This window comes from Styela clava, chromosome 3 (assembly GCF_964204865.1).
Source record: "Styela clava chromosome 3, kaStyClav1.hap1.2, whole genome shotgun sequence".
In the NCBI taxonomy this organism is placed as follows: domain Eukaryota; kingdom Metazoa; phylum Chordata; class Ascidiacea; order Stolidobranchia; family Styelidae; genus Styela; species Styela clava.
In genome coordinates, this window is record NC_135252.1 from 23947915 (window position 1) to 23963118 (window position 15204).

The 15204-nt window shown below is 38.2% G+C and overlaps 2 protein-coding genes across 3 annotated transcripts; both read right to left on the minus strand.

The window, feature by feature from the left end:
- Positions 1-758: 758 nt before the first annotated feature.
- LOC120342465 (RING finger protein 32-like) lies at positions 759-9474 on the minus strand. Of its 2 annotated transcripts, none has more exons than XM_039411294.2 (9): positions 9315-9474; positions 8873-8975; positions 7384-7461; positions 6179-6268; positions 5175-5350; positions 4568-4692; positions 3162-3365; positions 2587-2730; positions 759-2003 (listed from the first exon to the last, which is right to left on the minus strand). In XM_039411294.2, exons 1-9 carry the CDS (start codon positions 9339-9341, stop codon positions 1565-1567), a joined length of 1386 nt encoding a protein of 461 aa, XP_039267228.2. In that variant the 5' UTR covers positions 9342-9474; the 3' UTR covers positions 759-1564. The 2 variants fall into 2 exon arrangements, with proteins under 2 accessions (XP_039267228.2, XP_039267229.2); XM_039411295.2 differs by having other exon boundaries at positions 2605-2730; positions 9315-9456.
- Positions 9471-12971, minus strand: LOC120342466 (uncharacterized). The gene is made up of 2 exons (XM_039411296.2): positions 12750-12971; positions 9471-11582 (listed from the first exon to the last, which is right to left on the minus strand). Exons 1-2 carry the CDS (start codon positions 12922-12924, stop codon positions 10726-10728), a joined length of 1032 nt encoding a protein of 343 aa, XP_039267230.2. The 5' UTR covers positions 12925-12971; the 3' UTR covers positions 9471-10725.
- Between the last annotated feature and the right edge of the window lie 2233 nt (positions 12972-15204).

The following is a 15204-nucleotide window of genomic DNA, read 5'->3' on the forward strand; positions in this document are numbered from 1 at the left end:
TGGTATACAGCCTCGCTACTTAGTCTGTGGTAGTCAAAGATGGGGTACAGTACACAAGATATGACGTCATAATAAAATTGTGATGTCATAGCACCTTCGCGAACGGCGTCATAATCCACCCTCTACCGTACAAGTACTGCCTAAATTATTGATGTTTTTATGTTATATGGTGCTATCTTCATTATTTTCTCACGGAGGTATATAGTACAGTCATGCAATTATGTATATAGAATTATAGCCATTTAAGAATAAGTCTATTTCAAGGCGGCATTTCACTTAGATATTTTACTGTGTATAAACGGTGTCTTCAATTGGATTGATATAATAAATGTGAACTCGACCATTGTGGCAATATATGGTACATTGTGAAATATACGAATGAAGGTATTCAGCGTTTGTTATGGGTCTGATAGTTGAAGAAAAAAAAAAGCGTTGTAGGCATTTAACTGTCATACTTACGTATTGGTTGAGACCTGGAAAGAGATAAGTTGTAAATTAGGGCGCTCAATAGTCTATTGAAGAAGGCTATCTCGCGCGCAATTTTATTTTGAGCATTGTTAGACTGTTTTCCATCGCAGGATAGCAATTATACGACTCGATCATATGGCGAACTAAGTTCTCTCATCCAGTTACCAGTCCACGTCAAGTATGAGATTAATGTTTACCAGTAATTCGTTTTCGGAAGCATGGACTTGATATTGGAAATAAAACTATAATAAACTACTTTCCGGGATACATAGAAAAAACAAAACTGATGATAAGAGAGGTATATATATTCAAAAAATTAAGACAAATCAAAAAATAAATATATATATTCGGGAATAGTTGTGCCAAAAGTCCAAACAGCAGTGTTCGATTGGAGGTAAATAATTCACAACATCTCATTTTGAACCATTAAACGCACAGTGAACAATAAATAATATGAAGATAATTAAGGAAATAATACAGTGGAGAAAAATAAAGCAAAACAGTTATTCAAAGAATTTCAAGAATCTGTCTTTACGAAACGGAGTTTTTAGGGGATAAATCAGAGCGCAATGAGACCTACACCGAGACCTGTCATTTGCTAATTGAAATGCTTTAAATTATTAAATTCAACCCAACAATACACATCTGTATGGCATTGACTGAGCAACAGGGTTTAGAATAGGATTTTACATATTTATCCTGAGGAATAAGGAAGCCGATAGTACTGCTTAATCAAATGGTGAACCACGGCCTCTCGTCTGTTTACCAGTCTATGTCGGGTATGAAATTAGTTTTTCAGTTATTTGTTCCTTGAATATTAGACTTGTTCTTGAAGGCACCTCAGGCGAATTTTATGGACAAAGTGAAATACCAATGTTTTAAACTCAGTATTCATCATTTCATGAGTTCAATACAAATTTTGGGTTCATGGGCAAATAATACCGGTAACCTCCTCTTGGTGCTTTTATGCTGCATCAAAATTTTGCAGCATGCCAACAAATTTGGGGCAATTCAATTATGTGTAAGCCAGTGTACTGCTTCTTTCAGCTATAATGTTTTAACCGCAATTTCAAATAAGTCATTCCGTTTTGGCAACTCAATTTAAGATATGTTTCACATATAGAGCCCTGCAAACAGGGCATTTGAAATCCAACCCTTGTTGCATTGTGGGAGAACTCCCATAATTCTTTGTACCATCCATATTTTCCATAATGTAGAACTCTTCCAATGCTTCTAAACACTTGGCATGGAACACATGAGAACAAGATAAAAGAGAAAGAAAAACTTCTTTGGGGGATTTGGAACTACTTTGAAGCGATCTATGTTCACTTTGGTTAAAGTCAGAGCTTGAATTCAATGGTTTGGTATTTCTTGGTATTGGTTTGGTGTCTACCTTGGTTGCTTTGGAATTTTGTTGTGACGACTTTTGTTTTTGTTGGTCTGATCTGCTTGATTTTGAAGATGTAGAACGGTTCTTATAGTTGCTGGTGCTTGAAGACGCTTGTGGGGAATTGTTTTCTGTTTTTTTATCAGTCCTGAGTTAAGAAATGTATTAATAATTAAGGATAAAGTATTAATGAGAACGGCTTGATCATGGAGGCGGGCAACTCATTGTTCTTCTTGTTGTAGTTTTAATTGTAACATCACAAATTATGGAAGCGCAATTTCCATTTTTTCAGGGCTAGTATGAGGAACATTTGCTTGGACGTGGTATGGAGGGTCATCAGAGGTATTACTAACGGTTAGCACGATGCGCCACAGCGCCAGGTGAGACACTTGCCCACGGTCTCGAGAAGAGTCTGGTATACCCTTCACAGCATAAGGCTGTTGATATTATTATGTCTGTGTGTCTTGGTTGGTACTTTTTATGGTTTGAACACATTGAAACATGATATACGAATATTGAATGTGAAACCTATTGGAACATTTCAACACGACATTAACACAGATTTATATTCTCAAATGCAAATGGAAACTGAAGATGATTGACTGTTCTTACTGTTTTTGACTAGATCCCTGATTTACAGACAAACTCCGTAGTCAGGTAAGACACCAACAGTTTAGAGACGTTTCTAGATTGAAAAAAAGAAAAGACGAAGTAAAGCAGTAACAACTTACGCATCATTTTTCCGGTACCTCAATGCCCTTAAACATATCGGGCAATCCGTGTCATTTCTCTCAAATGCTTTGACTTCAATATTGATCCAATCTTCATCTGAAAGTCGGTGGAGACAGGAATCCTCAAAATGTTGGAATATGGCCCTAAAAAAGGAAAACTTTGGAGTCATTTTTTTCCTTTGTTGTTTTTACGTCAGTCGTTTCAACTATGTCTATGTACAAGGCGGGGTGATCTCGAAGTATATGAACCAAGATCACGAAGCATGTGTACGAGATTAAGGTCAGGTCATAATTTTATCTTGGATCGGGGACTAGCCAAGTGACTCCTGTAGTATCTGTACCTGAAATTATGGCCTAACTCTAACCTGATACACATATTATGATGCGGTTCTCGGTTCACATACTACGGGAGTACCCAAGCCGGCACTGACATGTAAACGGTTATCTTAGCGAAATGACTCTGCTCGAGATTTCATGATTAATCTTACGAATAGGCATCTTATGGGCTTTTCTTCCATCAAGATAAATATATAAAGCCCATCCCAGATATATATCAAAATAGAATAAATTCATACCTGCTTGAAGCAATAGAGTTATCAATATCTTGTAAAAATCGGTCGACCGTTTCAGTGCTCGTCATCGCCACCATGCGGTCAGTAATTTCCTGAAGTTTATCTTCGTAAAATCGTTGCCGTAACTTCTTGTCACGCGGTGGCACTGTTCGACGCAGCTTGTAATACCATTTGCGGACGACGTACCCTCGCCAATAGGATTGTATACTAAGGCAATAATAAATAGAGTTATAAATAATCCTAGATAGCTATCGGAGACCGCCGACTTATCGATCTTCCGCATGTTCAATATTTTACTCGACACAGGGCATTGTTACGCACATCGATCACAGCGACGAAAGTTAGAGGATTCTCCAAAACAGAAACGGCGGTTTCGATTCCTTCGCTCTGACTCAATAGCGACACCGCGTATCCCATCACTAATTAATTAATATCTCGCTAATTATACAACATAATTCATCAAAAATCAATAGCCTTCTGGTTCGAGATATGATGAATGCACATGCAATGCAATTTGAAGAAGATTCAACTTGGCTTTCGTGAGATATCGCGTGTATCTAACAGACAGACAGACGAACAGACAAATACCTATCAACATACTTACCGATCGAGATCGATGAGTAATAATATTTTTCTGAGCAGTCAGCACTCTGCAATGAGGTAAAATCAAAACACAGGCAACAAAATGCCAACAAAACCTTAAAAAATGTTTGGGTCTCGGAATGTAAGTTCCCCAGAGGATAGACTTCCTTGTTTACTTTCTTAACATTGGCTAATCAGCAAGATGCAAGAAGTGACGTAACAAACTAACAATAGACGTTTAGCAGCTGCTCAGACACTCTTTTTTCGGGCATGGATGTAAGCATTATCTTGTGAAACAAGTTGTTGAATATTTTGAATCAAAATTATGGTTTGAAACAAATAAATATTTCAACTCATAACTCGTTAAACCACTCTTGAAACAATCATCGAAGCATGAAATTTTACAATGGTCCAGTATAGGAAGAACCGCTTCTTCTTGACAATCACTTCATCTTATATTCTGTACGTTTTAAACCTTGTCTAAGGTTTTGTTTGCTCTCCTGATTTCATAATCAGTATTTATCAATCATTTTATTGTCTGTTATGCTGATTATGGAGTTAAAATAAACTTATAATTATACTTATTTTCCAGAGGTCAAAATCAAAGAAACGTCCATTACAACAAGAACTGTATGATTTAGTTCTTAAGAGTTAGGGAGTTGAAGTAAGAGCAAAATTTTTGTTAATTTGCGTTTAGCAGTCGTGAATCTGAGCTATTTTTAGAGTGGCTCAGAATTTAGAATTAAGGAGGGAGGTGCATTTTCTCAAATCAAGACCCACAGATAATAAATAAGCCACCTTATCAGCTTTCCTCTCCCCCTACCTACCTTATGGCAGCCTTCTCCTTGTAGACTCTTGTGCCGTCATGAACAACCCTGGCTTGGTATTGTATCTTCCTACACATTGGACAAGTCTTCTTTCCTGTGAATCGCTCGAATGCTTGGATACAGGCCTGAGAGAAGAATGCAATATAATTATTTTGACACAGCATTTTTTACTCAGAATAACGATCCAAACAAATTGTTAAATAACTGTAAGGTTTGACAGATGATGCATGCTGGTGCACGCTTTCGAAATTTTTGAAAACTGAAAAAGTCGCCAATAACACATGCGATTGCATTTTTCGCAAATCGTTTTTGTCAGTGTGACGTGTTAATAAGTGCTCACACGGGTGTAGCCAGGAGGTTTCAAGGGGGTGGGAGGGGACTGAAACAGCAAAGCTAGATTGTTACAACTAGCGGGTCCTCATACGCCTGAAAACATAATCAAGTATTTATTGTTTAGGTACTCGTTTTGTTAATATTTTGGGTATTTTGGAATAATTTTTTATTATTTTTTTTTTAAATCATTTCAATATTAATGATTCATATCGTTAAAATATTGCACAATACTCTCTAAATGTTGCGCAACTCCAGCATATGATCATAATATTACCTTGTGAAAAACGTGAGAACAGCTCAACAAAACTTGATCAGATATTGCGAAATATTCTTGACATATTGCACAAGGATTTTTGAAATCTTCTCGCGCAATGGAGCGTTGTTTGATTGAAGACCATTCTTCGTTTGTCAAAGGTTGGTCAGGCTGAGAGACAAGACCAAGCTTCTGGGCTGAGAACAGAGTGATAAAAAGTAAGAATAGGAATTCCATATTATTCCCGGGGAGAGAAAACTTGATAGGACATATCGCCGGCTGAGAACAGAACAGGCTCAAGTTACAAATTTGGGCGCTCAAGAAGTGTGTGTACCGATACAGAGGTAACTAATTTTGTTTGCCTACTTTACATCAAGTTGTGTAAACTGACTGAAGCCTATGGGCAGGGAGGGGGAATATTCACTTGGCTAACACAGACAGTCCCCGAACTCGTAAAAGGAATAAAAAAAGGGAAATCAGAATAAAATTATGGCCTGACCCTAACACACACTACGAGAATACCAAAAAAACTAGATAAAAAGATATGAATTTGTACTTAAAGTTGCGATTTATATCCTTTTTTTCGCTTTTACTATACAGCGCATTGATTAATTGTTGTGATCTTTTATTGTTTTGTTTCAGTGCACAAGGTCGGAGTTCATTAAAAAAATTGCAAGGGGGGCGCGTCATGGAATTTTTCTCAGAAAGTTTGGAAACCACTGATCTAACTAATCCTATACGCAACATGGACTGGTGACCGGACGAGAGGCAGTGGATATATATATATGATTAAGCTTTCCTGATGAAATCCTCTCTCCGAAGTCTTATCCATATTATGAAACACGACTTTGTCCTTGCCAGAGAGAGAGAGAGTTTATTTCATTTTGTCAAACCAAGAAAACAACTCATGCACACATAAACAAATATCAAAAAAATTGTTTTCGGTATATGACTGGGGGGCAACGATACGACCTTTTGGGGTCATCAGAGTCAGTTGCCACCCAAGTTGCCAACTATGGACTTACCCAATGATGGCTTTGGTATCGGGTCCAAAACATATTCCCGCTCTCCGTCATTTTCTTGTTGCTTTTGATTGACAGGTCTTCTCATTCTCCCTACAACAAGTATAAGGGTAGGATTAGATCTATTATAGACTGAGGGCGAAGCCTTGAAAGGGTGACGACACGATGCCAGTAAAAACTATACATTTCTGCACAATGTGTATTTTCAGTATGGTAAAAATTGGATAGGATTTATAGGGGAGAGAAAAGCCTATAAGACGACTTAACCATACAGTGAAACACCGCCTCTCGTCTGGTTACCATTTCATGTCGGGTATGAGAATAGTTAGTTATTTGTTTTCGGAAGCATGGACTTGATGGTGGAGGAAGCCGCAACCGACCAGTGGTAACGTGAACCATCTTACAGCAGCGAGGAGTCCAGCAATCCTCTCGCACATAACTATCCCTGCATGGGATTCGAACCTGCAAACCCACGCAGAGTAATCAGAGGTGCGGTGGCGAGCGTATTCCTAGCGCTTAGCACAGTGGTTCTCAACCTTTTACTGACCGCGTACCACTTTACTATGGCCGCGAACCACCGACAAAGCTCCTTTTTGGGCGTGGGGAAAAAGACACAAGAAACATGCTATGTGTGTATTTTATAATGTGGCACTACATCCTTTGTGGCGTAACACGCAAATCGAACAAAAACATGCCCATATTGCTGGGTTACGTGTTTGGAACCACAATTTTTATCAAAATCAATCAACCATGTGCCGTATGCAGGTACTAAATCTAGCTAAGTTTAGCCTTGTCCATCGCAGCATTTGCGAGATTCAATTTCGGTCACTGCAACTAAAGTAAAGATCCGGGGAAGACATAATGACAATTAAGGTAATTAATTCACTATTATTTTCTTGAAACACAACTGAAAACTGACAAATACTGTCAACTGTTACGTGTTGCGTCATTATTGACTTATTGCTGATTGGTTATAGTTATGGAAATAAACAAGGAAACTGATGCTTGGGGAAACATCCATAAACGCTGTTCAGCGAATACATACAGTAAGGAAGAAGCATTGCCGGCATATTTTAGCCAACTGATACGTTAATTGTTGCAATAATTTAAATCTGCGAGCGTACTACTTGAAAACCACTGGCTTAGCACAATGAGCCACACCGCCGCGCCATAATAAACCACTGAAACGATTTGAAATGAATCCATACCTGTGTCAACAGTTGGTTTCACATTCTGCAGGGCTTTCCTTCGTTTTTTCTCATCAGTTCGTAACTTCTGTTTTAAGCCTAGAAAAATAGTGAATAATACAAATTAGTTATTAACTGATAGTCTATTGAATTACATGACAGCACACAAGTTGATCAAAGAGAATTGCACCGATACCTGTGTAGTGGTTTACAGGTTTCAATCTTGTAGAAATATTCCTATAAAAAGATAGCTTGGGATGATCACAGGCACGATTAAGGTTGGTCGTATGATAATTACATGATAATAGCCGCTAATAAGCAGTCTTATCGACTTTTCTTCACCCATCAATAACATGAACAGATCGGTTGCCCTGAATAGTTTAAAACCAGTGGTTCCCAAACTGGGGGTAATTACCCCCGAAATTCCAGGGGGTAATCCAGACGTTCACTGTTTTAACAATTTCTAAGTAACTTCGTACTTATAGTCGAAGAGCCTAATCATCTAGCGACTACCGTGTTTGCCCGGAAATAAGACCTAGCCGGCATTTTAAAAATAGATTTTAAGCTCTCCCCTTAAAATAAGACCTAATCAATACAATAGCACGAAATCTCTCTTACACGTTTAAAATGATTGATAATCCATGTTTTGCAGTTATTTTGAATTAAAACGTGTTATTTATAAAAATTTATCGGTTTTCATATTCTGTATATTTGAAAATCTATTATTTCTCTACTTTGCAATTTTGTTTTTGATAAATGAAAATATAAGACATCCCCCAAAAGACCTAGTGTTATTTTTCAGAAGAAAATTGAAATAAGACCCTGTATTATTTTTGAGAAAACATAGTGGTCACGCACGATGTAGGACACAACGATATGACTTCTGTATTTTTTATGAGAGGAGTAATTGAGCTTCTTGTAATTCGATTTAGGGAAAACGATATCAAAAAGTTTGGGAACCACTGGTTTAAATGATAGCAACAGAACTGGCTGTACATTTAAAGTATCATGCACTATGGGAATCTCTATTATTATTATTATCGTGAGACATGGCGTTTCTGAAAGAGTAAGCAAGGCGGTTAATCTAGTACTGGTTTCCTACTTATCCGTGCTGAGATATCTCCCTTTAGAAAGATCCCATATCCGACATGGACTGACAACTAGACGAGAGGACGTGGTGCCATATAATTGAGTCGCCTTTTCCCTCCCCCAGGACAAATATGTAAATCCTATTCTATTGCTGATTTCTACACAGTATCTTATGAGATTAATAATCAATCATTGACTTTTTCTCACCCATCAGCAAAATAAATAAGTTGTATTTATTGTAAATTATCCCAATTAACGGCAACAGTATTGGTCTGACAGCTGGTGCATCATGCTAACAGTTTAAGTGTTAATGACAAACTTGCCATCTCCATTCCAAATCTGGGAATTTCACTTCGGAATGAATTCAAATTAGTAGATATAATTCAACTGTGGCCTCCCTAATTCCTACAAAGCGTCTTACCAGAGTATGACTTCAATGGATTGCTCAGAGACAAATCTCCAATAGATAGATCATGGAGTAGATGGTCCTGGAATGCACCAGCAGTTAGAGCTGCAGACGAAGGCTGGAAATGTATAGAAAATAAGTTTAGGATAGGATTTTTATATTTATCCTGGGGGAAAAGGAAAGACGATATGACGGCATAAAAATATGGCGAACCTCTCATCCAGAACCAATGCAGAAAAATTAAGGTCATATTGCCAATGCTTAGCACGATACTCCACACTTACGAGCATGTAGGTTTAGTATTTCTGGCTACATGAGCGATTAGGAATTTCTATATATACATGAAATTGGAGAAAAAACTTGGGACCATAAGCAGGGTTATCAGTGGTGCGGTGGCGTATTCCTAACACTCAGCACGATGTGCCACACCATCGAGTCACAAAATATACCCACTTACCAGGTGATCTCTTCTTTTATACGACATACCGGTAACTCTTCTGAGAAAGTCTCAAATCAGGATCATAAAACTCTCAGGACAACCATAGTAATCTCCTTTGATTAGCTTGCAAGTGGTAACTTCATAGCTTATTAATGTTTAATTAAATAAACCTGGCTGAAAATAACAAAGGAACATCGTAAATAATCACAAAAAATTAAATTGACCATAAAAAATGCATCGACTTCAGAGTGTCACACTTTGTAAACTTGATTATCTAATTTCAATTACCGCATACCCTTTCATATAAGCCAAGTTTAAAACTTAAAAAAAAAGTTGATAAACTAGGGGTAGGGGGTCGGGTTGTACGCACACAACTCTGATCGTACTTAAACTAAATTACTTTATGCTAAATTAATTCCAACTCGCTAATACTCGAACCCTGCTAGTTCTCACGATAAGAGCGTACGATTCGTAGGGTCGTCCTATGTGTGAATTTTTATAAATTCTGATTTAGGGGGTCGGATTACATGGAGGATATACGGTATGTGGAGATTGCAGAAAAATTGCCCATTAGGGAGACACGGCACAAGTCACCATTTGTCAAAAACTAAAAGGGACTCAAGTCATTTAAATGAAATCACTCTGATTCGTATTCAGCTAATCGCCAGTGAGACTTAATTAATTCGGTGATTGACTTGTCTTGACTTAGGGTTTGAGAAATCTACCCAGTCCTACTATTGCCAATAGATGGCAAAGGGACACAAGGGATAGTCATAGGGTAGTACGGCAGGGATCACAATAAGATTGCAAACTTAAATGTGAGTTTTGTTCTTGAACTTGACGAACCTACACAAGTTCAAAAGATCTTGTCCAATAAATTCAAACCAGGGCTTCTTTAAACAAGCAATTATTGAATACAACAAGATGAGATGGGAAACTAATAAACAAACATTGCTAGTTTTCTGTACTTAAGCATCATTCACCAAAAAAAAATGGCGCCAATCGGTTCTTTTCAATATTCGAGTCATGACGTGTGTCTTATAACCGTCCAAGCCCGGCAGTTGGTGTAAATATTTCATATCGCCACAGAAAACAAAAGTAGTTTATGTTATATTTTTAAGAAATGGACTTTTTTAGTCTTATCATGTCATCATGAACCATCTTTTGGTGTGAGTTTCAAAGCTACACCAGTTTTGTTCCGTTTTTTGGCTTTGCGTTATGTTCATTCTTAGGTTTGGCCATACAGATCTGAAGAGCACAATATTGTGAAATGCGAAAAACCACAAAGAGTGACATGAGCTAATTTGATTTTACAGCAGCGATATGATGGACCGCAGTAAAGTCTCATCTGACCCCTTTCATGAAATAAGCACATAGATTAATTGGCATCATATTATGCATGAATTCAATTTTAAGATCATTCAGAATATCATGACGCTTTTTTAAATTGAGAATAAAAAGCACTTTTTGATTTTGGAACTGGATTTGGTTTCTCAGTGACGTCTCGTGGTTTAGCAGGAACAAATTGCTCAACTGATGATGGCGCTCTATACCTGTATCCTTGCGAATGTGATTCAGAATTAAAACCCTGGTTTTGTCCATAACCTCCAGAGGGAACCATAGAGCTATAATTGGTGCCATACACTCTAGGTGGCGCTGATAAGTTAGATCTCGGAGTTTGTCCGTAACTATAAGATGGCGGAGCTAGAGAGCCAAAATTTTGAACATTGCCAGTCTGTGAAATAGGAAAACCTAATTTTGATGAATTTTCATGCCTCTGATTTCCTGTATTTTCAGGCTGATATCTGCCTTGTACAATGGCTCCCTCTGGTGGATTTAAAGGAGAATATCTTTGACTTTCTTTTGTGTCCACGGAACTAGCGGATTCCTGCGGTCGAGGCACACTATGTCTAACATATATACCCGGTCTCTTCGCTCTCCCAGATAAAGAATCTAGTATTCCTTTCGGAGCTGAATCCGGCTTTGATATGGACCCACTGGCCCCATGGGGATCACTGCTTTCACTCAGTTTCGAAATTATTTCACTCCCTTTAGTATTATTATTTGCATTCCCAGAATGTGATTCTGTTTTTTCAAGTATAGGTGGTGATGTTTCTTCATGAAATCCGATGCCAACGTGGCGCCGTGATTGGCCGGTTAATTTATGCGTCAACGATTCATTAAATTGACTTTCAAGTTCAGTTGAAACTTTTAATTCGTCTTCGCGTGAACGAACTCGCTCTAGCCATTTGCTCGCTGCTGTCTCATTCTTTCTCTTTTTCCCACCTGTAAAACGAATCATTGTTGACAAACTCAATTGAAGTGAACTCGGATATATGAAATTCACTAAATATTTTGGTCCTTCCAAACGCTATATCCAAATCCCAAGAATTTCCCTCCATTTGGCTCAATAAAACAAACACTCCATGTGTCTCACAAACGTGAGGCGCCTGGGACCACGTCAGATGCGTCATATTACACCATGCTTATCTCAATAATAATCAAGTTAATCGCTAAGTTAATCGCGGCCGTCACACTCACGATCAAGATCGCCGTTTTTTGCTAAAAACTCTCGAATGCTACAGTAAAAATTTTTTTCCTTCGGTAAATCAGATTATTTTTTCCCAAGGAATTCAATGATGACGTTACTAGATTGCGCTTTTTTGTAGTATTTTGCGCAACTTCATTATACTGTATTATTACCGATATTGAGGGACAACAATGTCCGGACGTCTCCCAAAGGAGGGGTGTCTGATCATCTGTAAAATGGGTTTCTCTGAAACGGGACAATGTCACCCGATTCGTATAATGTGCCATACTGTATGGCGTAAAAAACACAAGTAATAAGTTCGAATTAATATTGGAGCAAGCTGTTAATTAATATTGAACTAAAATTCATAAAGACACTGTTGGAACATACTAAAGATTTTGACTTTATTTAGATTTAGAAGCAATCTTACATTTCCGAAGTATCGTACGCTTCCTTACAATCTACCACATTTTTTCAACTCCGTCTATGTTTCGCTAAAAAACGTTATAATTTTGATGTAAGATATTTTTACGCCGTGTTTTTCATACGATGCCATATGTTATTAAATCATCTGAGGTTCCCCCGTTTTCTTCCGGCGCATTGCCGGGCTCGTACATATAATTTTCGAGCCAATGTTCACCGTCAACGTCCACTTGCAGTCGATACACAGGTACATTTTGATTAAACTGATATACTGTACTGATTTTTGAGCTTGTTGAACGTTTCTAGTTGTGGGGTCGCGAGTATCTGTAGAGTTTGATTTTATGAAAATTGGACGTCTCCCAAAGGAGGGGTGTCTGATCATCTGTAAAATGGGTTTCTCTGAAACGGGACAATGGCACCCGATTTGTATAGTGTGCCGTACTGTATGGCGTAAAAAACACAAATAATAAGTTAGAAGTGTAAGTTGGAAAACTACTCACCAAGAAGCCTCAGTAATTTGTTAGTTTTAGTTTCAGACTCCAGAATGCTTCCCCCAGGGTCTGCGGTTTGTGATTTAGTATCTGCAGGGAGGCTCCTTTCATCCTGCGGGGAATGAGGACGCTTCTGAGATCTCCGTGCCGATGAAGATGTCGGTGTTTCAGGAGATTTTTCCATCTTTGAGGCTGATATTTTAGGTTTACTTTAGTATTTTAATTTCCTATCAAACTGTTAAATTGATAAAGTATTAATATAAGAAATAAAAACTACCGGTACAAACTAAGACTATCAAATCCACACATCTGAAACAAATAACTGGCTAACCATTGTCATGCAGGTACCGGTACAGGGTCTCCTGAAGTACGCGCCGTCAAGTACTTCTAGCTGTCTAGTGGGCTTAGCATAACGATTATATTAATATAATAACTGTTTCTAACCCCCATCTGACTACGTCACCAAAAAATTACGGTACGTCAATTGGACGTCACGGTGATCCCCAGTTGGCCAGTTCTGCCCTAAATCTGTAAATCTTATCCTAAAGTTTTCGCTTGAACACTACATTCTGCAAGCCAAAAAGGCAGGAGAGCAATGCTCTTGTATGGACAAGAAGGTCTGAAGGTCGAATGTCAAACCACAGTTCCGAGTTCCGACGAAGTGAAACAGCAAAATTTTGGGTGAATCAACGAACAAAAACACCATGACTGGGGTAGATCGCAGTGTTGCCAGATCCCAGCGACCAAAAAAAGCCAAATCAAGACATAAAAAAGCGAACAATTTTACTAAGAACAAAAGCCCCATGATTTCTCAGATTTGAAGCCCTGGCACTGTAGTGCAGTGGTTCCCAAACTGTGGGTCGCGAACCCGGATGGGGTCGAATGGAGATTTCCCGGGATCGCCTAATTTTTTTCAAACATGCGCACACAAGTGACTAAAATTTAAAAGTTGGACTGGTCAGCAGGTACCGTACCGTAAAAAAGCCTAACTTCGAATTTTTCAGCAATAACTCGACCATTTATGCCCAAACGGCACCAAAATTGCTCGGTAAAACTTTCATGTGGCACCTTTACAGCTGTTTGGCAGGTACCTGACCTGTGTCAGTTAATGTAATTGAGTGACAGTGGTACGAACGCCAATAATATATTTCTTTTGAGAGCTTTTTGATCGTGTTACATCCGGAATGAGTGGTTGACAAGCTAGTACGCGGATCGGATTTTTCGCCCGGCTGCGAGATTATGTTTTTGTGTTGGTTTGTTATTTCGTACCTGTGTATCCTCTTGGTTATCGAATATACAAAGCAAAGTTACTTTATTTGGCGATTGGCTTCTAATCAGGTGTTTGACAAGCATAGCATTGATCGCCGGACGGTGTCTTGGCCGAGTAATTACACTTCAGGTTTTGCGCACGTGGGTAAAATCTACGAGCAGGCTACGTTTTCCGTCCACATCGCCTCCACATAAAAGCGAACATTTGTTTATTGCATTGTTACGTATTTAGACGTTTCATACATAATTTCGGAACGTTCCGAGCAGTCAAACATAAAACCACAATCAGTTCTAGCATAATAAAAGGCACTTAATTAAAAAATGTGATTCCGTGGACGTTTTTCCCTACTTTACTTTCATGCTCTGTTTTACTTTCGAGTTAATATTGAAGCAAACTGTAATATGTTAATTAATATTGAACTAAAATTCATAAAGACACTGTTAGAACATACTAAATAAGATTTTGACTTTATTTAGATTTAGAAACAATCTTACTGTTTCCGAAGTATCGTACGCTTCCTTACAATCTACCACATTTTATCAAATCCGTCTATGTTTCGCCAAAAAACGTTATAATTTTGTTCTAAGATATTTTTACACCATGTTTTTCATACGATGCCATGTGTTATTAAGTCATCTGAGGTTCCCCCGTTTTCTTCCGGCGCATTGCCGGGCTCGTTCATATATTTTTTGGGCCAATGTTCACCGCCAACGTCCACTTGCAGTCGATATACAGATACATTTTGATAAAACTGATATACTGTAGTGATTGTTGAGCTTGCTGAATGTTTCTAGTTGTGGGGTCTCGAGTATCTGTAGAGTTTGATTTTATGAAAATTGGGGTCGCGAGAAAAAAGTTTGGGAACCACTGCTGTAGTGGATTTGCACAGTTTTCAATATGCTGATGTATTGCCAAACACGCAATCTCGAGCCGAGATATCGGCTGAGCTCTAACCCTGTATATATATATATATATATAAAGCCTTCAGTTATTTTAAAATCAATTGTCGAGAATTACCGTTGTATTTTCCACATTTCGCGATTAATGTCGCTTCAAATTATATTCTTTCGTGACAGATATTGCTTGAAATCAAACCAGACACTGTGTCTTGGGCAAGGAAATACGTTTCCGCCGTGTTTTCCTTTTGTCACCTTTCTTGCTACACTCATTTTTTTACAAATTGTTATATTTGAG